Below are 26,837 nucleotides of genomic sequence, written 5' to 3'. Positions count from 1 at the left end.
AAGTTTAGGCTTGAGGTGAGGAGTAAGTTCTTCACTGAGAGTCATTAGCCATTGGAATGGGAGGTGGTGGAGTCACCATCCCTGGAGGTATTCAAGAGGGGATTGGACGTGGCACTTGGTGCCATGGTTTAGTCAGGAGGTCTGTGGTGATGGGTTGGACTTGATGATCTTTGAGAGCTCTTCCAACCTTGGTGATTCTGTGATATGCCTACCTCATTTATTGGAGTCTTTTAGGACACCTACATATCAAATCTTACACTTATAAAAAATCCAGATGCTAGACACTGGAAATCATACGTTGATATATTGTAAAGCTATATTGCAAGCCTACTGCATGGGCTTCACATGCACATAAGTCCTAGAGGTACATAATAATACCAAACGGCAAAAGCAGTTTCTTCATACTTTATTTTACAATTTCTCACTAAATATATTTACAGGACATGGAGTTTGCATTAGTGCAAGACATAGTAATGTTGCATAAGTACAAACTGTTGAACTTTTCTAAAAAAAGAAACAAAACCCAAAGAAATAAAGCACTTAACTGAGGTCACAGCTAAGTATGTAAAGCAATGTTATTAACTGAGTGAAAATGCTAACTGCATCTTTTCTTTTCATAAACAATTTCTAGAAACAAACCACAAACCAGCATTACAGAGTCCAAACTACTAACCCTTGTACAGTACCAGATCATTTAAAAAATGAGTTTTTTAAAAGCACATATACTGTACTGTGTGGCAGTCTGTTTTTCTACAGATACTGACTTACTCTTTTAATACAAATATGATATGACCTTGGCAGTTTTGAAGAACAAAGTTATCTCAAGATATCAAACATCAGTAACAAACTCTGATAAGCATAGCTTCTTGAGAACTTGCTTTAACAGCATTTCTTCACAGTGATACTTATGAAAGGTTGGAAAAAGATTAGCATAAAATATTTCCATCCTTTTTCAGTTTTTCTGCAAAAAATCATTACTTTATATTGATAATTATAAAATTACAAACACTTTCTATAAGTAACTGCATCTGTAGTAATGATAGAAAAAGTTATCAGTAAGATACCTAAAATGAGGCTTGCTTAAAACAATGGTTTGAAGAAAACTAGATAGGCCTTTTAAAAAATAATAGTAAGGAAGGTAACTTAACTTAGAAATAGCAACACAGTAGTTTAACAGAAACCACCTACTGGTCAATAAAAAATAAATAAATCTAATTATTTATTAACAAATGTCAAAAAATAAAGAAACTGTATGAGGTGAACTCAACAGTTAAAAAAGAAGTGATGAAACGTTTTACTCCTAGTCTTAGTTTTGGCACTTCATTGGAACAATTACTTTACCAAAGACCAAAATAATGTATAAAAGATATAGGGCTCCTGGGTATACCTTGCAAATATAGTACATAGGTACTGGCAAACACAGAAAACAGAATTAGTTAAACATTCCCACAGATTTGCACATGCATGCACTATTTGGAAAACAGCATTGCAGCTATGCTCTTGGCGGTGCCGGGCTTGCATTACTTGGGTATTTCAGGCTGTTTCTTCAGCAGATCTTGTTTCTGATTTGAGTCTGACAAATTCTTTAGCAACCTCATCATTGGTCCTCTGAGAAAGTATTCTAAGAATCGTCAGCCCGGTTTCATCTACAGAGATGTTTCTCAGCAAGGGGTACCAAGAAGCACAGCTCCCTTTCTCTGCTATGTTTTGCAGCTGTATAACTGTCATTCCTATAATGCGATCTTCCCTAGCAAAGCAGTAATCTTTCACTGAAAGGTGAAGTTCGTAGGCTCCAGGCTTATCTTCATTACTCAATGTGCTGCATGGATTAAAAACATGAATTTAGAACAACAAGTTAGTTAAATTCCCCTGAGGAATGAACATACTCTGGAAATCTTGTAAAAATTAGTGATAGCAGTAGTTTAGTTTTGGTAGTTCTGTTGTGTTGCAACAGAATATCATTTAGTTTGATACCTCCTACATAATTAACCTTTCCTGTGCTTCTGATGACATAGCCTCTGTTCCCACTGACCTAAACAGAAACAGAATTCATCATTTGCTCAATATCAGTAATAAACATGGTTACCTTGCTGTGGAAAGTACCTAAAACATTCAACTAGTTCTACAACAGACATAACCAAATCTTTAAATCAGCTGCAAAAAAATAAAGCAAAGCAGTGGTAGCAAGCCTCAAAAGGATATTTGTGGCCAGATTGTGAGAAAATGAACTCTGTCCTAGTCAAGGTTGGGGGGATTAAAGGGAGGGAAAAAGATTTCAGTTATGAAAAGGAAGGAGAATTAAACAGGTGAGAGGTGCTGTAAGAAATACTATATTTAAAGCTCCAGGATAGGTTAAAATCTCTTATTGTTTTAGGGCTTACACAATAGAGATAAATAATTGTATTAATACTCAAATGCATATAATGTGGCTTAGGATTTTTTTCCCACGTTCTTACTGTCTTAAGTACAAGAAATTCTAACAATATTTGCATGGAATATGCCATTAACAGACAAGGAAGACTTACAATTGGAAAGTTTCATTGTATTTTGGTGACCACGTGTTGCTTTTTGTCTTGGTTCCATGTTTTCTCTTCTTGTCACTGAGGTTAGGACCTAAGAGGCAAACTTCCACAAATGGTCGGAACATAGCTGTTGTTTGCCAGTTCAGCTTATTAAGTGCTACAACTATAAAGAAATAAAATACATTTAGTTAAATAAAATGCCTTTGGAAAAGCTCTGATTAATTATCCAGCATGACTTTGTACAGCCAATGAAAGGTGACCTGAGAGATTTCCTATGGGATATCAATACTTGGCAAGCCAAGAGGAACTTTTGCCTGTTCTCTGCCAAGTAAGATGTCTGACTATTTTGAGTATCAAGAGCAGCAAATATAAGCATTCATTTTACAACTTCTTGACATTATCAGCTCTTTTGTCTTCTACTCTCACTGCAGTTAACAAATAATTTTATGTTAATTTAAGTAATATTGAGATTCCTCTGGAATTCAGGTTGTGCAGAACAAGGGCATTTTGTTAAAAATGGAACTTCTAATGCCTTGGTGCACTCATTGTCCACACAGCTTTCAGAAGACTAAATTATAGGCAGACAATTTAGAAGTGTAACTTGGCACATTTGAATTTACAAACTTGTATGAAAAATTCTGTCTAGACAGAGATGCATAGGCAGTACCTACCTGCAAAATGTTAACTTCTGCTGATGTTGAGCAAGCAAGAAGTACAGCCCCAATCACCTGAAGCATACTTATAGCTTTACAAGTACTGTAATCCTTTCATTATTGGTATGCTTTATTTTGGGTTTAATGCTCAGAAGTATTGGACTTTGTTGTTGCTTTCTTTTTAAAATCAGCTATTTGTAACTTACCTTTCACAGTGACTTTATGCTCACCAGTTCCAGGATGTGTAGAGACCTCCACCTGTATAGATATCTCACCCACTGAGTTATTAGTGCCTTGACCTGAAATAATAATTAGTAGGTTAGCACACTTGGCTTCTCAGTACATCATGAGAAGCAGACAATGAAAGCAAAAGAAGGTGAGTGGTATTTTCTCTTAGAAACATTTAGAAATTTCTGACATATCTTTCATGTTGTTAAATTTGTCAGAATTAGTTTCATCAGTGATTTTGCCACAAAAGTACCTAGTAATTGCAAATGTCTATGTAAAGGGCCTCAATATGATAAAAAAGGACCCTTTTGTCTGGAATCTTCCATTCTGGTTGTCATTAGGTGTTTTTGCATCTTGCAATGCAAAAGTTGGTGGTTTCATTGAATGTTGTTTGCATGTACACCCCAAAAATCTTATTGTAAGCACATATTTGCAAAGTTATTTCTGTGCTGATACTGATGAAGCCTTTGCTAAAGGTTGTGTCTGAGCAAACTACTGAAGTTCTGCAGTAGCACAGGCATGGGGGCTTAAAGAAGAAAGGGCAGATTGTAGGGATGGCAGAGGAGACAGGAAATAAACTTTGAGGGCTTTTACTTACAAGCACCAGATCATGTTCTAAGTCAATTTGCAAACAATGATTCCTTGAAAAGACTTTCAATCCTTGAAAGGCCTTTTAATGCATCAGATTATAACAATACAAACAAAATCAGGTGTGGTTACTTGTTTTTGAACTGAATCACTGAGCGTGTTGACCTCTGAACTGTGCACTTGTTCCCCAGTCTAATCCCTGTGAACCATATACAAAGCAAATGTCTATCCTATTATAAGTGGCTACTGTTTCCATGGGTTAGCAGAGGAAAGAGTCTATCCTCTTTCTGTTTACACAGAATGTCCTTACCCACTAGTTCCCCATCCATCTATATGTGCCAATTACTTGCAAAGGTGTCCTGGCTGATCTTGTCCTTTCCTTGTCCTAATAGTCCATAACTCACAATAGTGCTCTAAGCAGTACCTCATACAGTGGCATTTGTCCTATATGTATAGTCCTGCTTGATACAGTTATAAAGAACTTTGTGTGAAATCTCACACAGTTTTATACTGAAAACAGCTGACATAAAAATTCCTCTGCATTTCACTATTGCTGAGGAAACTTCCTGCAGCAGAAAATCTCAGCCAGCAGAGAGAATTTCTAGTGGAGTCTGGAGTTTTCTCTCCATCCTGCTAAACTAACTAGAGGTAAAATTCTAGGACATTCAGTATTTGCTTATGGCAGCTCTTGTTGAAGAAGTCAAGGACTATGGCACTTAATTTTAAAGTCTCTGATCTGTCTGCTTCTGCTTTTTGTTTTCTTCCTTGCTACCAGTTCTTGTAAAGTCCCAGCAGGAATTAGTGATTCTGATTGCAATATAGAAAGTTCTGTTTACACTACCACATCAAACAAGTTTGTTTAACTGACAACAAATATCTAGCCCTGCATTGCAGAGGATGACTGCACATTTCTTCCTTTAGTGCTATAATAGAACTCATTATATTTGAAAACTGCTTCCACTCTAAACTCTGTTTTAGATTATTTATGAATCAAAACACAACATCCTCTTCTAGGTGGTTTTTAAAGTGATCACCTTCATTTAGACTGCAGTCATTCTATTGCAGCAAACAAATTCTAAAGGTGTTTGGCTGTCCTCTGGCCAAAGATGTTGGCTCCTCAGTAAGCAAGACCAGTCACCTTTGATTCATGCCTTATTTAGCACCTGGAATATTGTCAATGTGGTAGATGTTGCAACCCAAATTATTGTGACAGAACAGATTCAGTTTGGACTAAGGACACAGTCAAATATTTCTTCATAATGATAGTCATATTGGCTGTGTTTACACAAAGAAACTACTTCCTCTATCTTCTATTCCTTAGCAGGTACCTTTGGAGAAATGTGAACTGGTGGACTTTGGTAGAGAAAACATCAGAAAATACAAGTGGGAAAATGAGTCATGTCTATTTTGTAAAAATAAAACAGAAAGTTCCTATATTCTCTAGAATAATATTCCTGCTAAAAGCAAGAGACTCCATTGAATCAGTCTGTGATTGTGCATAGAAGCACATTTCTGTGAGAGAGGTCCTTTGTCCTGCATGAATCCTTCAGCAGCAAAAAGTTTTTCTTTCAGGAAGACTATGGAAACTATCTTCTAGGTTTGCATGGAAAAAAAGAGCCCAGCAGAAATAAATGGGATTCACAGAAAATGAACTAGCATAAAACTTAAAAATAGTGTAAGACTGAAATAGCAGGAGCAGAATCTCTGATGGAGTGTACTTGACAGTTGCTCTGAAGGTTGGGGCATGGAAAATGCGATGCTTTCATAATTTCTTGAGCTAGGCTCGTCAATGGACTGTTCACAGTTCTCAGCTCTGACTCTCATATTACCACAGTTATAGTGCTATGAGTGTGCAAGACAGCAAAGTTTGTGTACGTAATTACTTTAGCTACGCCCTATTCATATATTCTAATACAAACATAGGGAAGCTTACATAATGATGCAAAATTCTCATACAATTCTTATGGCAGATAGATTTGCTATGTCTGAAAAGGTATTGCCTGACCTGTCTGTTTAACAAAGTTAGTTTTTATCTGGTATTGAACTTAAACAAATGCTATCACCAAGCTTGCAATTTCTATTTACAGTTCAGTACAGAAAAATCTGGCAGGTACAAAAAGTATAACACAACAGCCTCAAAAACTGTGCAGTGAAAACCAGTAATTGGATGGTGTAAAAACATCAGACAGAATTACATAGTACTGAATGCCAAGAAAGAAAAAATCTGTCCCTGCACTCAGCCACACAAGCCCTCTCTACGATCAGCTCTCTCTGTGCCCGTAGTACAGAGTTTGAAAATGGTTGTGCAATTCTACGTTAACAAATCATTTCGTGCTATGGAACATCAGATACTTTATCTTCTAACTTATGAGTGCAATTTTTTCTTTTGAAACTGCCCTTTCCCACCCCCCACCCCCCCTCCATTCATCATATCTTCCTGTTGGTAGTTTCATGTAAGACCCTCAAATCTGGAGAAGGTCTGTTTCTCACGGTATAAAGAATAAGACATTAGCAAACTGTGCATCTGATATTAAGAACATGCTTGCAAAACAAAAATTCTTTTTATGCTGCAAAGTCACCTAGTAACAAAAGAGAAGAAGAAAGGAATGCTTTTATTGTTCTTCAGCTAGGGATATATTCTTTTTGTTCCAACCAATAACAACTACAGCTTTAATAAACAACAGATTTAATTTCATTTTCTTGAGGTTGACTTATTTATTTACATCCTCCCCCCACCTTCTTTTATTTTTTTTAATACTGTTGAATTCCAAGAACAGTTGTTGAAATATTTGTGGTCTGTGCAGCATCCATTCTTGCTTGGTGGTACTTGCAGGGATATTTCTAACTATGCAGTCATAGTATAAAAGTACAGCTCACTGTTATTTTTCTTCCTTTTTCAAAATATTTGAGGAGAATACACAGATGTTCTTACGCCTTCCATTGTGTCTATGAGCCCTTCCCCAAACTTGCATTTCCCCAAAATTGCAATGTTCATAGGCCTTGATTGGAAACTTGTATGTTACTCCAAAGTTTTGTTAGAAATCTTATGAGTTAGACTACAGAATACAGAATTAACCAGGTTGGAAAAGACCTTTGAGATCATCAAGTCCAACCTATCATCCAACACCATCTAATCAACTAAACCATGGCACTAAGTGCCTCATCCAGGCTCTTCTCAACCACTTCCAGAGATGGTGACTCCCTGGGCAGTCCATTCCAATGATCAATCATTCTTTCTCTGAAGAACTTCTTCCTCACATCCAGCCTAAACCTGCCCTGGTGCAGCTTGAGACTGTGTCCTCTTGTTCTGGTGCTGGTTGCCTGGGAGAAGAGACCAACCCCTTCCTGGCTACAACCTCCCTTCAGGTAGTTGTAGAGAGCAATAAGGTCTCCCCTGAGCCTCCTCTTCTCCAGGCTAAGCAACCCCAGCTCCCTCAGCCTCTCCTCATAGGGCTGCGCTCCAAACCCCTCACCAGCTTTGTTGCCCTTCTCTGGATGCATTCCAGCAAGTCAACATCTTTCCTAAACTGAGGGGCCCAGAACTGGACACAGGACTCAAGGTGTGGCCTAACCAGCGCTGAGTACAGGGATGAGTTCCCTGCTCCTGCTGGCCACACTATTCCTGATGTAGTCCAGGATGCCATTGGCCTTCTTGGCCACCTGGGCACACTGCTGGCTCATGTTCAGCCTCCTTTCAACAAGGTGGATTTTTGTTTGTTTTGTTCCCCTCCCCCCGCTGCTAGTTTATAGATCTGTTAAGCTTAAGTTGTTGGAGTTAAACTGAATTGTCAAGAGCTGGATGTAGTAATCTAAGGGATTTCTTCTGTACATGTGTTACAGAAAAGGAAGGCAAGCAGGGAAACCTGCTTTGTAATGATAACCATGCTTACTGCAATACATGCTTTGGTTCAAGAAGTTGCTGTACTGTTGATAATTGTTTTGGGGGATTCTGAGAACCAAGGTCAACTAAGTGGTGACTGAATTTCAGCAACCATTCTCTCACTGAAAAAATTCAGAAGTTTCTATTGGATCAGAAAACACAAACCAGCTATCAGAAGAATGTCTTGGTGTGAAGCTATTAAAGTTGACAGAGATTCTGCAGCATCTGTAAGCCTCTCCATTTTACAAAGCCACACTATCAAAACATTCTCTCCTATTTGAATTCCTGTAATGTCAGAGTGATATTAAGAACTCAGACAGCATAATATAAAACCAGAATATTTAATGTGTGTAGAAACTACTGGTTTGAGTATCAAGGGGAAATTGCCAGTTAAAGCCTTCCCTTTCATCTCTGCATGTAAGCCATGCTGCACACGATGTGGGCTGGCAATTGCACAACTCCATTGTGACTCTTATCTGTAGCCACCCCTATGCCTGTATGGTGAGAAACCAGGGATGAGCCAGCTTTGATGTGGGAGGTAAGTATCCAATTATCATCATCCATCCATATGTATGTGTATACATATACATTCATATATACACACAGAGTCCAACTTTTTAACTTGGCAACATAGAGGCAAGTTATAGCATCTGATGTTATGAGGTTTATGTAGTGAATACTTCACTGATATCATTAAGAAGCTAAATTTTAACACTGGTATCATATAATTGATGGATACCTGTATGTGTTAATTTTCTTTAAGACTAAAGAGAAACTGTAATATACCACTTATTTCTAATTTAGGTGGTTTACTGCATCATTTAAACAAAGACATTTTCTGTTGTGACAGCCTCTTGAGTGAATGTTTTGTAGAAACCCTTCACTAGCATTCTGCCACTATTCTGAATGGATTTATTTTTATATTAGCATAGGCTGGAATACTTCTTTTAGTCGCAATTCTGCAAGTTTCTTCATTGTTCTTGTGGTTCCTTTTTTTGTTCCTATACATTCATTGAAATTTTATGCTGATTTATGAAGCTGATAATGCAGGTCTGCCTCCCCCCCGCCCCCAGCTTCATGAAATAAGGTTGTGTAACACATGGTTGTGACCTCAATTTCAAACTACAGAGCAGGGATTTACTTCTTGAGTTAAATTCTATCTGAATTATAGGTTATGAGAGAACTGGAAATGCTCTGTAGGACATAGAATTCATGATAGAATACAGACACAGCTTTCAAAATATGGCAGTTAATAATAACAGTTTTGACACAATATGGCAGAACAAAACCAAAAATCTTTCCTCATTCATTTATAAGAGCTGGCAAATTATTTGTATTTTCTATAGTCTGATGCTGTCTGTCTGCTTGCCTAAACTTAATGCTTTCTAAGTTAACTATCAGTTTAGTATTTGAATCTTATTCCATACATTTAAGAAGATAGTGAGATTTTGCTTGCCTTGTGCTATTACAGGTTTCAAAGGAATTGAATTTTGGCTTGCCAAAAGCATTTATCTTCATTTTTGATCATGTAATTGCCTTCCCCATATTTTTGGCATCACAAGACAATGTTTCTGTTACAGTTACTCATTCTCATTATGTATATATTTTAAATTCTGCATAGTACCTCATTTTCAGATGCTTCTTTTCCTTTTAGCTTTCAGTTGTCCAGCAGAAGAACAAAGAAATTTGATACAAATTAGCTGATGTGAAAGAGCAGCATTTTCTGCAGCCATTTAAACACCCTAGTAGGGACTGTAGTATGAGCTCAGTGTTGCCAGATGAGTATTGATTTTTCTGCTTATGTAATACAAACTCTTTAAAGTGAGTCTAAAAACTGTGTTGCAGTTCTGCCACTCTGGATTGTTATGTTGCATACTGTACAACAACAGGAGCATTCTCTAATGAGGTTTATAAAACTAAGACGATGTAAACTTAGTAGAAAAAGAAGCATTTCTCTGACTATTTCCAACAAGTAACAGTGGCATTTGCGTTGGAGAAATTAGTGGCAATAAAAGAGCGAATTCAGGATACTAATGTTTGAGGTGTTATCTTTATGTAGTTATTATTCAATATGCTGTTTTCTTTGCATTAGAAGCACTCTTTTTTTCATTGCTTTAATTACATCTGCCTATTGCTTATGAATTCATTACCTGGACAAATATGAGGGCTAACTGAAAGCTGATTGTACTTCAGAGGAAGTTCCTGATATGGAAACAGGATCAATTTTAACTAAATGCTAATGAAATGGCTACACTTGTGAGGCTGGAGGATGTAATAGATGAGGTTTTAGCTCTTTTAAATGAGACATGATGATGAGAAGCTATGAGTTATGTTTCCTTTAATTCCCAGTGGCTACACTTCTGATAAAACTGGTGTGAAAATGTAGGCATGCTGATGTTTGCACAGAGATGAACACAGACCTCAGGCTGAAATCATGATGAAAATCAGAATACTGTAACTTATGGTTCATGATTTATAAAAGCTCTCTGCTTATGGCTACGACTTGTGTGCTTTTTTTTTTCTCCTGAAGTTACAATGAACGTGTGCATAAGAAAAAGCAAAATATACTAGTAATTAATAATGTTCTGCCTAAATCCATATTGCTAATATTTTTTGCAAGTGGGAGAAAAAAGAGTTTCAAAGTAATTTTCTCACTTGCAGAGTAGGAGTTATTAACAGACATCCTCAGTCTAATATGGAAACTGCCTGGGAAAATATTCCTTAGAATTAATCTTGGGGCAAGCTGCAAAACTAGTATTTCATGTTTCTTATACTGTGAGTAACATACTGTACTTCAGAGGTAAAAGGAATTGATTTCCAGTTTAACTGCCCAATAAAAACTTCTTTTGATTCTGGTGCGTGGGAGCAGGGTAATTCTTTATAGATCAGCAAACTGTTTTCTTTCCCAGACATATTGAATGGCAAGCAGGCTGTCCTATAGATAATGCTGATAGGCACTGTTCATAGAGAGCTATGGGACTCATGTAAAGTGACAAGTTGATAAACATGCTGCCTCCCCAGATAAGCTCCACTGACTGACCACAGGTGATAGGGGATAGCATCACAAGGGCAAATTTATGACAGGAAACTCTAAAATACCACAGTGTTTGGAGAATGTGATTGGCAACCAGTCCTTTAAACATTTAAAGTATAAATTAACATACTTCTACCTCTGTTATTGTTCACTTACTTTGAGACTTCTGAGTGTCTATAAATTTCTTTATCAAGGAGTCAGTCGTTTGTGTGTAAAGGCTCAGAGCGTATTTCAGAGACTGCAGGTCTGGGCTCTTTTCCAGGAAATTCTTTTTCAGTCCACTTCCCCCAGCGTGGAAGTATTGCTAAAAGGGAAAACAAACAGGTTCTTCAGAGAGAGGCCTCAGTTACAGACATGCATTTTGAAGGAAAATTCATATGCAAACTTTTAAAAGTAACACCTGGCATATGTAGCTAGATTTCTGATTACAGCAGTAGAGACAACTGTCATTGTAGCTATTACACAGCTTCCTTCACAGGCAAAAATTTAAGCCTTGTGTGAGATAAAAATACAAAAAACCCTTAATTTTTGTCTTCATGATCTCAAGCATGTATATGTCAAAACTATATACACACACACACACATGCACACACACACATATATATGTGTATATATGTATATTTGCAGGGTTCTTTTAGTTTGTGGAAAGTGTAACCAGTTTTAATTCTTTAACTAAAAAAAATCAAGTCATGGATTACAGCACAAGTCAAGAACAGACTCTTTCTGCAAGACAGGGGAAATTTGTCAAAATTAAAAAAAAAAAAAAAGAGAATTCTAGAATATGACGTTTTGGATTTTGCATTGTAATTGTGTCTGAAGTGATGATTATGCTTTGAGAAATGATTAGAAAGTCCATGAAAGATTCCACATTGATTATCTTTTTTCATTCCAATTTTGACTTGTTATACTGTGGATATGTAGCAAATGTATGTGTCATCCTTGAGTTACCACACTAGGGGTTTCCTCCACTCTGAAAGGAAGAGGATGTAAGAGAAGAGGAGCTCAGCTGTTGCTACTGCCCTTGAACAAGCAGAGTAAATTTCCTGTCAACTGGACATTGAATTTAAAACAGTGCAGGGTAGCATGTGGTATTAAAAGTCTTGTTTTCTGGTGTGCTATAAAGAACATGTCATAGGTGTTTGCAGGAGAGTACAGCTAGTAATAACCACATTTTACAGGCTTAGTGTCATCACTGCATGAGAAAAAGAGGCTATGCAGCAACCTAATAAGGATTTAGCCCAGCTGCTTCAGCTGCATTAACTCTAAAGAAACACAAGAATCAGATAAGCTTTGGCCATCCATTTCTTCAAGTGAATCTGTTCTGTCTGCAACTGATAAAATAATTTTTCTAACTCTTCTTCAAGCAGACTATTAAACACATGCTTTCAAGTCAATATAAGGAACTCAGGATCAAATGCCTCTTGATGTATTCAAGGGATCTTTGTGATTCTAAGGGACCATTCTATACTAGAATCTGTTGGTCAGTCATATTTCTGGTCATTCCAGCACAGAACAGGAAAACGTAAAGCTGTACCTTTATAGTAGCTAGTGCTACTTCCATTATTGCACACTGCCTCAGGGTCAGGCTTCTGGCTTCCTCTCGAATCACATGGTCCTGCAAAGCAAATAAAAACTGCAGTTGATTTTGAAAGAGAGAGAGTGCTGTGGCCAGTCTGCTCTTGGCAACACAAAGCCAAACCCACCAAATGTCTCTCAAGTGCCTATGATTAACCAGGATTCATTCAGCTTCAGACTTGTTTACAATAAATTACAACCAAGAGCAGTAACATTATAACCTGTGTTTCCAAGAAACAAAGAAAAAGAACCGATGTTTAATACTAAGCATCTCTGTAGCTTTATTTCTTTTCCCTGGATGTACTTATCTCAGGAGTAACAAAAAAACCCCAACTCTAAAGTTTAACCAAGGATAATAGCTTACACTGAAATAATTAATTTTAAATATAAACCTGACAGGTTAGCTAATGTTTTTCATGCCCTGTGTTTAAAAAACCCCAAAAGTTCTATGAAAATATAAGGTAAATAATGTCATAAAGCAACTATAATCCTGTGAAATCTTTGCTTAAAATAAGCATCCTGCAGTTTACTTAGGCAACATTTTAACGCCTCGAGCAAACCGAGCAATTATTCTTAGAAGCATGAATGACCACATTTCTGCCCAATCTTTGCCTAATGGCAAAGTGGATTGGTGAGCAACTGACATCAATACCAAACATGTAAGTTCTCCATGAAGCATCCTATGGAGTTCAGGAATGTAGTGCTGATGAGTTTAATGTAGAGGTACATGCTGTCTTTCAATGCATACAAAAATTCCTAATATTCTCACCTCAGAGTTTTTTCAGAACTGGTTCCAGAAGGTAACACAAAGACCTCATGATTAATTTGTTTGGTGATTAATGCTTGTAAGGCCTAGTTGTGCACTGTGGGAAAATTTTCTTGACCCATTTAGTGATCATTTTACCATATAAGCATGCAAACTTTTGTTCTTAATTTGCCTTTAATAAGACTGTAAAACCATTACTCACCTATGAACTGTTACTGCCATATTCAATTTTACTGTAGTAAATAAGCACAAGAAAAAAGCTTCACAGTCACTAACATTTAATCTATTTTTTTTTTAATTTATTATTGGAACAAGTCATTCACAGCTTCATTTGGCTCCATTACCTTGAGTTTTGACAGCTGTCCAAGATCTTTGGCTGCACTGAATATCATCTGGGGCCCCTGTGATCACAGATAATTCAGAAAACAGACTGATTACAGTGTGTCTGCTTTTTATGTCAACATGATCTTCTTTTCTGCTAGGACATTAGCCAAAGTCACTGTTTTGCAAAGCTAAATAAAAAATTCAATTACACATGAGACACATTTTCACTCAATTGATAAGGCTGAGTAGTTGATGACTGCAACATAATTCCCTCCAGCATCCCATGCTTGATACAAATATTGCATATTCTGTCGATAGTGGTTTTGTGTGCTCCTGTTTCTTCTCTCATTTAGCATTTAATATTTTTAAGCTAAGGCTGGGATGGTTCTCATGCAGGGTATCAAACAGATACTTCTCCATAATCATAGTTCTCAGGTTCTATGCTAATATAATCATAAAGGGAAGTGAACATCCTGCAAAAGCTTAACTGTCTACAGTGAACTACTCAGCTGAGTAAGACACAGCATAACTCTGTACAGCTAAGACAAAACTTATTTTGAATGTAAAGTGTGATGAAGCCAAATCAACAGAGTCTTATGATCACTTTTAAAAAATCAGAACTACTCCAAGAACTATAATTACTAGTGCAGATATTTAGCAGTTCAGAAAGATGTGGTTCTGAATATCTGGATTTCAGAAACAAAAAAAAATCAGTCCAACTTACATAGCACAATATAGGAAAATTTTTCATTAGTTCCAGAAGGTTTCAACTTCCAGAAGTAATTTTGGTTCTGTATGGTTCAACTTCAGAAGGTGTGACATAGAACCACAGCTTAATTTGTCAATATTTATTAGCAGTGAGGAAGGTAAGAGAGATACGAACAATTAAAAAATGAACCCTGCTTCTGTATGTCTGTGCCTCTTGTCCTCAGAAAGGAAGTCATATTCGAGGCTACAAAAGGGAAGCACTTCTCTTACAGTAACCTACTTTTCATTGATTTTGTTTAATTGTGTGTTCAACAGTAAATAGAAGTAGCAAAATAAATGAGACTAGCTATACATTCCACGCCTTGTCTGAAAACTAGGACACTTTATATAGAGACTACCACTTGTAAAACCCAACAGCTGTTGAAGTGCAGCATACACATATGATACTGAAAGCCTAATGCAGTAGTCTTTGTACCTATTTCTCCTGTTCCTTAGTCATTACAGACTATATATTTAAGATAATCTGAGGTTCGTGTTTCTTTCCTAAGTGTATGTGAAGAAGCAAGGGTTGTTTCCATTTATGGAGAATGGGGCAAAGCACTTGTGGAAATCTCAGCTGTCATCATGTAAAATATCTTAAAGTCTTGAATGATAAGGGCAGTCTCTGCCTTTAATCATTCATGGGCTGATAAACAGAAACCCTTTTACCTTTCATCACTAACTAATCTAACATCCACTCGGAAGACTTTTTGTTCCAGGCGAGGAGGGAGAAGGGCTCCTTGTCTGTGTCACTACGCCGAGTTCTGCCTGAACTATGGAAATCTTGCATTCCAGATGTACACTTGTAGCTTAAGGAAGTATCAACTGTCTAAACTAGTGACTGGAACAAGCCTGTTTGATATGGCCCATAGCATCCGTGTTACAGCTTTTTGTTTGGTGTGATTTCTGAGCATCCATAAGGACAACAGGGGTGCTTTCAGGCAGATGAACTGACAGCCATGTTCAATTTGCTGCCAAAGGTTATTTTCTCTAGGGCTAGGTTATATTTCAACTAGGGGGAAATGTCTGAAAAATATTTTACTATCCCAACTAACTGAAACATATTGTGCTAGTGTCCAGGTGGGCTTACTAAGTTTTTGCCAGGTTATTCTGTATTCTTAGCAGCCAATTAAAAAAAGCAATGAAATTAAATTTCAAAAAACAACAGAAAAACCTCTTAACCCTGAACTGTGCTGTGCCTACGAATCACAGTGTGACACCTGATCCTGCACCAAACCAATGAATGCTCCAAACGCCTGATGAGAAATGCAGTCACCCAATTTAAATGCTACTCATATGTCTGTAGGTAAAATTAGCAACAAAATGTTTGAGCAGCAAATTAAAAATCTCAGAAATCTAAATTGGACACAGTCACAGAAAGAGAGACTGTTTCTAGTTATGGACAGTAAACAAGAGCATTACAGTAAATATGAAGTACCTATGTGAACTGCTGCTGGGACACTTACGGTTTGGTCTGTCAGTGGTGGAAGCACAATTTGTTTTTCTATTTTGTTCAAGACTAACTTCCACAGCTCTTTTAAAATCCGTTTCAGAACTGTCTTCTCACAGATTTTTGCAGACACACTTAAGCTGGAATAAAACAAAACACAAATTAGTCTCCAAAACTAGCATTGAGACTTCAGAGGTGTTGCATCACCCTCTGCTTGGATTAATGCCCTTATGATTTAGCTTTCTCAATATCTTATTTTGCAATATTATCAATAAATACTTTTGGCAAGAAGAAAAGAAAGAAGAGATTCTAAAATCATAGAGACCCCACTATCCAGTTTACTGCTTAATATATCACTGGTATATACTTATCAAAAATGCAAAATGATGATGAGTTATAAAGCTTGATGGATGATAAACTTTAGCACTCCCAACTCCCCACATTAAAGATTTATTATTTAATTTATGTCTTAAAAACAAAAAGCAAGTGTTTCACTTCTTGTCTTATACATGTAGGGCTTATGCAGAACTAGGTGTTGCTAGCTAAAGCATATTTGGGGCTTTTATTTCTATATGCTGGCATGTCTCTGCAATCATACTCTACTACCAGTGGTGAGAATGCAGGACTCTGAAAATTTGCCTTTCTACTGACTGAAATAAATAATAAAATAGAGCTGCTGTGTAAATCTTCCAATGGTGACCAGGTTTTTGGGGACGCAGAAATGTATATTAATAAACAGAGTGATATTTGGTGCCAGCCTACAGTAAAGTCCTTGCCTGACATTTAATTCTGTTCTTTCATTGAATACAAATTTTTTTATGCCACATCTCATGGAAGAGAGATTGTACATGGAAGAGAGTCCTTTGTACTGACTCAAAACCTGACTAGAAAAGCAAGTATAGAGTTTATGTACAAATTGCTCAGTGTTAGTAAGCAGGTTGAGCATAGTATGCTGCACACGTGGCTACCACAAATATTACAAATACTACAGAGTGTTTCTAAGTATTAAGGATGCTGCAGGATGAAAGCAAATATTCCTGACTGCAGCACCACTTTGTAATGTGCCACACAAACCAGCTGGCCACGCTTACGTTTTGTCCAGGAAATCCATGAGAGGTCGAAGCACAATCTCAGCATCAATGGCTGCACTGTTCTTATTGGCTGCTGCATTCCCATTTCCTCTCATTTGGTTCAGTTCATTGCTCATTTCCTTTATGCAATCTTCAATAATAGTTTGGAAACTACAGAATGGACAATGGAAGAATTGTGGGAGAGAATAAAACTTTCATAATGTGCACCAAGTTCTTTAACAAGATTTAACTCTTCTGCAAGGAAGGAAAGTTCACAAATGCCAGATACTGTAGGTGCTTCAGACTGACAATAACTCCTCCTAAGGACTGTAACTCACATAACTAATTCATATGCATTTTTTTAGTTCCCTCCTCCCCCCCTTTATTTCCATTCTGTCATTATGCTTTTTATGCATTTCTAAGGGTGTTGGTGTTGAATTATTATTTTCCAAACACAAAAGATGTATCAGAATCTGTAGTTTTGGGTATGATTGACTATTAGCTAGCATCAACTTCTCAAGATTTTATTTATGGTGTGAAAGGGCAAGAGGAACATGATCACAAATGATTTGTCTCTTGACAGTTACCATGAACCAAAAGTTTATATTCTTCTTGGGGACAAGTAGACATCTTCTACTGATTTTGCCCTGTTCTTTTCCTAGGTTTCACACAGAGTCAGTGCCATGGGAAGCTTTTCTTAGTTCTTTGCAACTAGACAGAGGTAAAACATTTGGACTATTTTACTGTTTATAAAAAAGCCCTCTAAGAATCACAGAATAGTAGCAGTTGGAAGGGACTTCTGAAGATCAAGTCCAACATCCCTGGCAAAGCAGGATCACCTAGGATGGGCCACATAGGAACACATCCAAATGGGTGTTGGGAATCTCAGGAGAAATGAGACTCCATAACCTCTCTGGGCAGCTTGTTCCAGGACTCCATCACCCTTACAGTAAAAAAGATTTTCCCCATGTTGAGATGGAACTTCTGCGTTCCAGTTTGGAACGGTTGCCCCTTTTCCTATCACAGGACACCACTGAAAAGAGACTAGCATCTTCTTGACATCCATCCTTCAGATATTTATAGACATTGATATGATATCCTCTCAGTCTTGTCTTTTCATGACTAAACAGCTACAGGTCTCAGCATTTTGAGAAGTAATTGGACTCTTCCTCATGGATAGAATCTTTTCCACTTCAAGGTGCATGTGACCAAATACTTGCTCTTCAAGTTGTACCTGTTCAGCTTTTCTGAAAACTGTTCCTAACTGATCTGGCTAAGCAATGTGTCTGGCAGTCTTCCAGTGTCATTGATGTGCTACAGTCTTTGGTCAATGTATTTAAACAATGCAGAACAGCAGTTAATCAGAGTCAACAGTTCAGAGGCTGAATAAGGCTCTGCACACATGGTAATTTGGTTTATTAACTGACTTATAATGAATTGAACGGGTTTAGGATTAGTTTCTGAACAGAAATGTAAAACAGAGGGCATAAGTATACAAGGCCTATTAATGTGAAAAGGTAAATGGCAAAGATCAGCTTGAGGGAAGTGAAAGCATTTTTGCTATGACAGAAAAGTAAATTTAGAATAAGGCAGTAAGCACAGTGAAATCATAAAAAGAGAGTGAAAACACTGAAAAAATGGAAAACTTTTCCAAGTACACTGGGACATGTACTTACCTTCAAAGCCCTAGATAAAGTCAACATGAAGTTGCTATTGAAGCTGCCCATGTCAATCCTTGGGACCAGTCCCTCCAACAAAAGCCAATATATTGCACTGGCTTTTCTTGATGCTAGACATCTTCCTAACATTGCTAACCTCACACATCCCAGTGATAAACTGACCCAGTAAGGAATGTTCTAGCTATCTGGAGCATATCTTAGGTTAAGCTATTCCTGGGTTTTCTTTTGTAGAAACCTAGCTGGCCCACTGAGAAAGAAGCCCTGGAAAGAAATAATATTCATGTACAGTCAATGATCAGAGAAACAGGGCCCGGGAGCAAAAATAGAGCAAGATAATATGACAAGCTAAGCACGCTCAGAAAAAGTGAACACTTTTCACCCAGATGGTTCACCAAGGGGATTAAATAGACAACCACAGACTTTGCTTAATGAAGACCACTACAGCGCTAACCCCTCTTAGATTCCTTTCTAAATTGAAGTAAAAATAACTTGCAGCTTCTTACAGAACAGGCAGTGCTGGTGGAGGACTATACTCAGACTGCAGTGTGCACCCTGAAAAATTTTGAGAGTAAGGATCAGTAGACAATTTTTACAGAGGCACAGGTCAAGGAAATGACCCAAGAAGGCCATTCGCAGTGACCATTTGAAGCAGGCTAAGCATAGGCAGATATTCCTGGATGAAGCAGGCCACTTGGAAAAAGCTGTCAGTTTGTGGAGGTAACATAAACTTGGTCAGACAGAAAAGTTTAATCTTCTGTCAAGCAGGAAAACATCAGTGATTTTTGTTTCCCCAAAAGCAGAACGAAAGTTATCAGCCTCAGCTCTACAACATGCTCATGCTCAGACAGTTTTCAGTTTTCTTTACAGTGAGATACCTGCTATATATTTCACCCTATGCACATAGACACACAAAAAGGCATGCCATCAGGGCAGAAGCAAGCTATATCTCAAGACATCTAAACAGCCACCTAGACTTCAGCAATGAGGTAGTTTTGAACAGGAGTATTTCTCTAAGGCTTGCACTAAGACAGGTTCATTACCTTGTAGCATATGTTACGCTGAGTTCATCCAATACACTGCTAAGTTTCACCTGAAGTTCTTTTAGAACAACACTAGCTTCAGGATCCAGCTGCAAAGAGAGAAGTAACACTGTGGTTCTGGGTTTTCTATGAACATTAATGAATTAAGAATTATATGCAATGATACACTGCAGTATGGAAAACCAGATGTGGAAACACTTGTTACAACACAGGACTGGTTTAGTAGGCCTAAAAATCCAGTATTTGATAGTTAATAGTGAAAAAATAAAGTGTAAGAAATAAAACCAGTGCCATTAAACACAATGGCTTTCTATGGGATGGTGCAAACCATGCTGGGAGTCACAAGAACAGAACTACCATTACAAGGCAAATGGTAGTCACAAGGAGTGTCCAGAGAAGGATGCTTGAGAAGTTGGTGCTCATGTTAATGGTGTGGCAAATGGTTTTGTCTTTTAATTAATGTTGCACCTTCCAGCACTGTCAGGAATTTTTTGTGATTTGCGTGGAAGATGTCTCCATATTCCCATTAATGCAGTGTAAAAGTAGAACAAGCAGCGCTAGTAAAGATGGCTTGAAGACTATCCATGCTGCTTCCATTGACACAGTATGAGGGAAGGGAATCTACTGAATTTCAGCACTTCTATTTCTAAAGGCCATTAAGACATACATAATTCAAGCACCGAGCAACACATTCTGACGCACAGGGAGAACTCCCAGACCTCTGATACAGGTTTGCTAAAAATAGGAAAAAATAGAAATGCAGGAGAGAAATCTAGTTTCGTGTTTATGGGGGTGTGGGATCCATGCATGAATCCTGCAGCTAATTTGCTGTGCATTCTTTTCCAAATTAAAAAAAAAAAAAAAAAGAAAAAAGAGATTTTTTTGTCTCCTTGAGCTTTAACCTCTCGTATAAATAGTGAAGGAATGATTTTCAGGAATGATCCTCATATTCTGGACTGTGTTTTGCAGTAAGTGCAGCTGCAGATCTTTTGACAATTTCAATGGAAATCACACATTTAGAACACATAATCAGGTCTGCATTTTCATATGATTTAACTGTGTGGATAGTCTTTAGTGCCGATTCTTCATCTGATGCTTCAGAGTACTGTGGCGCAGCAGGTTAGCTCTTTTAAACATACTTTAGAGACAAGGGAAAGCTGTGTCACAGCATGCTGGACAATGTACAGAATTCTAAGGCAAAATAAAGAAAAGCAAAACAGAACTATTAACACCTTCAAAGATCTACTGTGTTCTGATCTTTGGCCATCCTTTCTCTCCTTAGAGGTTGTGTGTGGTTTAAGTATATAGAAAAGCCATGATTTTCATTACAGGTTTTGACAACAATCTGAAATACGTGACAAGGGGGAGCTGCCCCACATACTTCAGAAGATAGTCAGTGATCTGTTGCACTTTTGTAGTTAGACAAGCTCATATTTTAACACTGTGACTACTCAATGATTTAGTTTTTAATTAATTTGCATTGAAAGAAGTTCTGCTGCTTCTCCAGTTCATGTCTTAGTAGATTCCTTAGCAGAAACACTCTGACAGGTCATATAGTTAAAGTGATTGTTCATATGAAAAGCAGGGATAAAAAAGCTACTTTTACTGAAATGTCTGTATTAGTTTACAAAGCTAGGGTTTACTAACAGAGGCAAAGATCTGTTCAGGAAATGCATTTCACTAGGGAATAATTCTGCTTCCTTTGGTGGGATATACACAGAAATCAGAAATTAACAGAAATTAGCATATTAACATTTAACAAAAGCTGAGCACACAAGCATTCACACTGAACATGGCATACACCAAAGGAAGGACAAAATACCAGGCAGGCAGAAGACTCAACATTTCTTACTGGATCATGCACAAGCTAGAGACTACAAAAGGCAATGTTATTACTACCTATCAGAGGTTGCTGTGATAACCAGAAAACACAATTTATTTGGCAAATTCACCTGGAATTGGACTGCCCAAAATTTAATTAAATACTAATACCAGATTGTAGAGATAACATGTATTATAGAAAGGTGCATGCAAGTGCTGGATGTTTTAGAAGACTTTGTGCTCACAAATTGCATGAACAAGTTTGTGTGTGCACAGCTGGAAGCGTCTGGCAGGACATCCAGCCTTGTGTATACACATGCTCATGCTTATAAATGCAGTGTCAGAGGGAGAAGTGGAATACAAAGAGGTATGCGGGCTGACCATCCAGGTACTCATCACCTGGGGCTGTTGTGATGACTAAGCATTTGTTAGCAAGATTTTTAAATGCTCTTCTTATTTTGGTTTGGCTTCTGGAAAACATGGCAGTTTGAGTGTCTCATCAGGACTAAAATGTGCACTTTTCATTTATTTTACCACATGCCTACTGCTAGTTACTTCCCAGGGAAAATCAGAAGGTCTTCAGGCAAAGCCCTCGACTGGCATCATTCAGATACACCCCAGCCACGACCTGCTTTTTGTTTCTGCTTTGGTACAGCTAAGATGGGAGCTATTATGATGGCTCTATACTATGACATTCTGTATGTACTTCCCAAATGGTAAAGACAGCTTTAGGATGGCCTTGTACAGGGGAGATATAACTAAGTCAGCTTTTGGTACCTTGGCGCATCATACGCTAGCCATTGTGAATTATCTCCTTTATAGCTTGTATTTCATATGTAAATTAATAAATTGGTTGTTTTTGGTTTTTTTTACTATAAAAATACATTCAGCTATGATGCCTCCTTACTTAAGCCCCCAGATATCTAAAAAAAAAAAAAAAGAAAAAAGTGGAAACTGTGAGGATTATTGTCTCACTCTTAAATATCTTGAAAGGCTGTAGTTCACAATATGACTGTGTTGTGCAAAAACATGACAGTTTTGCAACAGCAAGCTCAACAAGGAATTTTATCTCTTCTTTAGAAGGATCTATTATTACAGCAACTCCTGCTAACACATTTTATGCTAGGCTTGCTTACTCTCAGCAAAGCATTGTGTGGGAAATGTACTGTGCTTACTGAAGTTGACATGCTGCTAGACTTACGCAGGTCGACATCACCACGCTCACTACTTGAGGCAGTAAAACACACATCACAAAACCACCAAGAAAAGGAGCCAAGTTTCCCAGTGAGACAAATCAGTGATAAAGAGATTAATGGATTTATCTAAGGCTTTGCATTGTTCAAGAGAATTCCTCAGTGTTCTTGACTTGGTTGAGACTGCTTACTATCAAAGGAGTAAAAATAAAACCAGCCATCTCTGTTTCATGAGACAATCTACTTCTGCATAGTGCAGGGTTATTTTAGGAAGGCAAGTGTGTAAGAACTTGAGTAAATGCAATCTCTAACTCTTCGTACTAGTTGGCACACTTCATAAGATCTGAATTATGGATTATGAAATAGATAATTAGAAGTCTGACTTTTTCTGAATGCTAAACAGAAATAGAAAATACTTTTGCTGAACAGCTGAAAAAGTATGAAAGAAGAAATATTTGAATGTCATTGTTTCCAAATTCCTCCTGTCTAAAAATGTGGGGTTTTTTTAAATGCATATAAGCCTTGGAAAAGAATTACAGATTGGATTCATTTGTCTGTTTTTGAGATATTATGGTAGATTGAACTATTCCATGCTGTAGTTTAAGTGTGCTTCTATGAACATAATCATGTTAACCTCCCACAGAAAGGGAGGAAACTACAGAGATACAAATTGCTTTGCCTGAGTTAAATGGAACCTCTCCAATCTGAATTCCTATTACCTGAAATTTCAGAGGTCTAATTGCTTATAGTTTCCTAATGGAACCACCTAGTTGCTTCTCTTCAGAAAACACATTTACATATTGTATCTACATCTGGGAAAGATAGAGGTGATTAACAGATTTGTCACTTTACTGGCCCTTTTTGTTTCTGATAGACATCATCCTTCCTGCTCCCCCTGACCTCAACAATCTAGCTTCAATGAAAACCATTCTTAGATGTTTGGCTGCTATTGCTCTAGGCACTTAGACCTCTGGCTTTAATGATTTAAAGATGGACACTTCAGAACTATTCTGCTGAAGTCTGAGCCTCTGATATCCCAACAGTCTCTAGGACCACATATAGTATCATGTATAAATTCTTAAGCAATACACAGAGTTGGAACTGAACTTACCAGAGTGGAAATATGATTTACCTACAGTCAGTGTAATGCTGTTGTACATAAACAACCTGCTTTTGCTTTCCACCTATTTACTTTTCTTGATCCCAATTGCTGTAACTCATCTCTGCCATGTTCTGCCCTCTGATGAAAAGCAACACAAGCATGAACTACTTTTCTTTCCCATTTATCAGCTTCCAATGTGTCAAGACATGAAAAAATGATTTAGTGCAAACGTATGCACTCCTTTTGGATGCAACAAACAGGAGCTAAACCAAAATTTTATCTGTTCCCACCATTTTAGACTTCATTCAAAAAAATGAAAAGATGCTTGGATCTCACTTTACTACTCTTACCTCATTATGGCAGACTGATCTCATTTATATAATTTTTAAAGTATACTTCCAGCTTGGCTACAGCAGAAGAGGAGAGTTAATAAAGAAACTCATATTGTTCAGACTATTTTACTTTACTGGCAGGGGAGTTGAGAGCCCAGCTTTTTTTCTCTATTTATAGAGCTCCCTGCCCTGCAATACACAACAGGCCTACTGCTGCTTGCAGGCAGAACTGCTGCTTGATTGTGGTATTTTGACTACATGGTTTAAAAGACATACTGCTCACAACGTGACACTGAAGAGATTAACAACCTTTAAGTTTTCTTAGAATTAGTTTCCTTTCAACTGGAAAAGGTCTCATTACTCCCCTGAAAATCATCTGACTTTTTACGTGCTCTACAAGCAAAGTACTAAACTATTTTCTCCCTGCAAGGAAACGGCTTCCAGGGTTTATGGCTGGCTTTGTTTCTTATAAGTACAGGTTCATTAAGGCATATTTGCCATTAGCGTTTATGCTTTTGGAATAGCTAGGGGAATAAATATTCCATTCTGAGGACAAACATGATACGGGCACTTCAGTGTGGCCGACAGAAAAAATGGAACATGCAGGTACTTCAAGAAAGGAAACCTACTGAGAAACAAACAAAGCAAACAAAACAAACAATTTCTTATTAAGAAACAAACAAATCCCCAGTGCATTTTTTCTGGTGTGTTTTGTTTTGGTGGTTTTTATTTGCTTGGACCATGAGATGCACTTAACACATAAAAAACCAGAAAAAATTAATCTCAGAATTCTCTTCAAGCTTCAATGTGCTGCACCACATTTGTCAGTAATATTGCTTTGATACTGTAACACCTTTACTAATTCACCCTTATTAGCATCAAAAGGCAAAGCAAAGATGATGAGAGATTTTGAAAGAAAACTGCTATGAAAAAACTTAAATTGCCTTTTGTCCCCACTGTATTTTTTATGAAATAAGCTATTGGGAGCAAAAGGAAAGACAAAGCTTTGTGAAACTATCAAACTACAGTGTCTATGAGAAAAAGTTGATGAGTAACTTGTTTATTTAAAGCCAGCCTCTGATAATAAGGATACCATATTTGTGATCTAAATGTTATTTTAACAAGAATATAGGATTCTATAGCCTGAAAAGTTGTTAATGTCTTCATTAGCTTTCAAAACACTCAAGGACTATAATCGGTAAAGGATTGAGGCTCATGTTTATGTCCTGCTGTTGGCAGGACTTAAGGCACTTTAAAGTATTCTCACATAAAAAGCAGATGAAACAAAGCATGGCCTGGACTGTTAAGTAGCAGCTCTTGGTGAAATGGTACCAAATCTTGAATACAAACTGGACCTCTGATACTGAAAAGTGCACTTGAGAATGTTTTACAGATTTAGAAATTGAAAGACTTTACACTATCTACCTAGTTAAACTTTTCAATTAAGAGTGTCGGCGGAATGCCCAAGCATAACTCTTTTACATTTGAGATCGTAGGGAATTACACAAATGCATCAATGGAAATTCGTAGGAAATGTGACTATTCTTAGCCTTAGAAAGTATGGTCAGGAATAATAAAAGATGCTTACTATCACAAACCTCATAAGAGAATCTCTCTCCTTCTTTCTTCTGCTCAGTGGATTGCAAGTCAAAGGCATTAGACAAAGACATGACACATTACAGACAAAGCACAAAGCACATATTCTACAAAATTTTCAGATACAGGCAAAACATACTGATACAGAGAAAGGCAAAGTAGAGTAAAGCTGGCACTACAGATTGCAACACAGAACACTCAGTGCTGGTTGAACTTTACAGATCATTAGCATGTTTCTGTGGAATAGTTTCTGTGGAATTTTGCCAGGACATTAAATAGTTCTTTAGGACTTGCTTTTAAAAAAAATATTTTGATCTTTGCAAGTAGAAGAGAAAGCTGTGACTAGGTTGAAAACATGGTGCTAATGATCTCTAAGGAACCTTGAATGAACCAGGATTCAAATACGACTCACCTCCTTCCCACCCATGGACTCAAACATTTTCTCAAGCTGGACTCTTAATTGTTGAATGTTGTTCATCAAGATACAGGGCTGCAAAGAGAGAACCAAATGTGAGAATGTGCATGTTGTGTTTCATTTATATATGAATGAGTATATTCACAGCCCCTGGGCTGAAGGCCAGTTCTTTGGCAGCCTTGCATACATTAAATGGTGTTTTTTAAGAGCAGAATCGCAGATTCACAACTGCTGTCTTCCCTTTCTACTTTAATTCACAATTCTTGCCCAGTCAGCAAACCCATGCAGCCACTGACTACACTATGTCCTTAAGACAGTGCTGTGTTCAGAAAACTAACCAATTGGGTGGTTTTCAGAGCTCAGTAGCATCCTGAACCTCATATCCCATGTAGTTGCTAGTCATGCTTAATACAATTACATCTGGTGGAATAATGCAAATAGTTCCTCACTATGAGGGTGGTGAGGCACTAGCACAGGCTGCCCAGGGAGGTGGTGGAAGCTCCACCCGTGGATGTTTTTAAAGCCAGGCTGGATGTAGCTCTGAGCAACCTAATCTAGTGGAGGTGCCCCTGCCCATGGCAGTGGGGTTGGAACTAGATGATACCTGGGGTCCCTTCCAACCCTGACAATTCTGTGAAATAATCATTATTTTCTCTTGGAGAGCAGACACAATAATAATCAAAATACTTCTGCAGTGAAAATAGGCTAGGGGAAAGGGATTGCCAGCTTGCTTCCTAGACCCAGTCTTTGCAGAAAGCTGCAGAAGAACTGCAATCCAGCAAATGCCTGATGCTTAAGTAGTTGAATAAATTAGCAGGCAGT

At 37.6% G+C, this 26,837-nt stretch overlaps 1 protein-coding gene across 1 annotated transcript in view; it reads right to left on the bottom strand.

Moving 5' to 3' along the window:
- Positions 1–396: 396 nt before the first annotated feature.
- Positions 397–26,837, bottom strand: part of UNC13C (unc-13 homolog C) — a 137,562-nt gene continuing 111,121 nt past the window's right edge. Inside the window, exons 23-32 of the mRNA XM_009906444.2 lie at positions 26,013–26,090; positions 19,557–19,645; positions 16,859–17,008; positions 15,784–15,907; positions 13,591–13,647; positions 12,440–12,520; positions 11,062–11,209; positions 3,382–3,474; positions 2,526–2,685; positions 397–1,819 (exon numbers count right to left, since the gene is read on the bottom strand). Coding sequence (XP_009904746.2) covers positions 1,534–1,819; positions 2,526–2,685; positions 3,382–3,474; positions 11,062–11,209; positions 12,440–12,520; positions 13,591–13,647; positions 15,784–15,907; positions 16,859–17,008; positions 19,557–19,645; positions 26,013–26,090 — 1,266 coding nt within the window. The 3' untranslated portion in view covers positions 397–1,533. The remainder of the gene's footprint in view (positions 1,820–2,525; positions 2,686–3,381; positions 3,475–11,061; positions 11,210–12,439; positions 12,521–13,590; positions 13,648–15,783; positions 15,908–16,858; positions 17,009–19,556; positions 19,646–26,012; positions 26,091–26,837) is intronic.

The sequence above is a fragment of the Dryobates pubescens genome, chromosome 17 (assembly GCF_014839835.1).
Source record: "Dryobates pubescens isolate bDryPub1 chromosome 17, bDryPub1.pri, whole genome shotgun sequence".
Taxonomy (NCBI): domain Eukaryota; kingdom Metazoa; phylum Chordata; class Aves; order Piciformes; family Picidae; genus Dryobates; species Dryobates pubescens.
The sequence above is the reverse complement of the archived record's forward strand: the minus strand, read 5'-3'. Positions and strand labels throughout refer to the sequence as shown.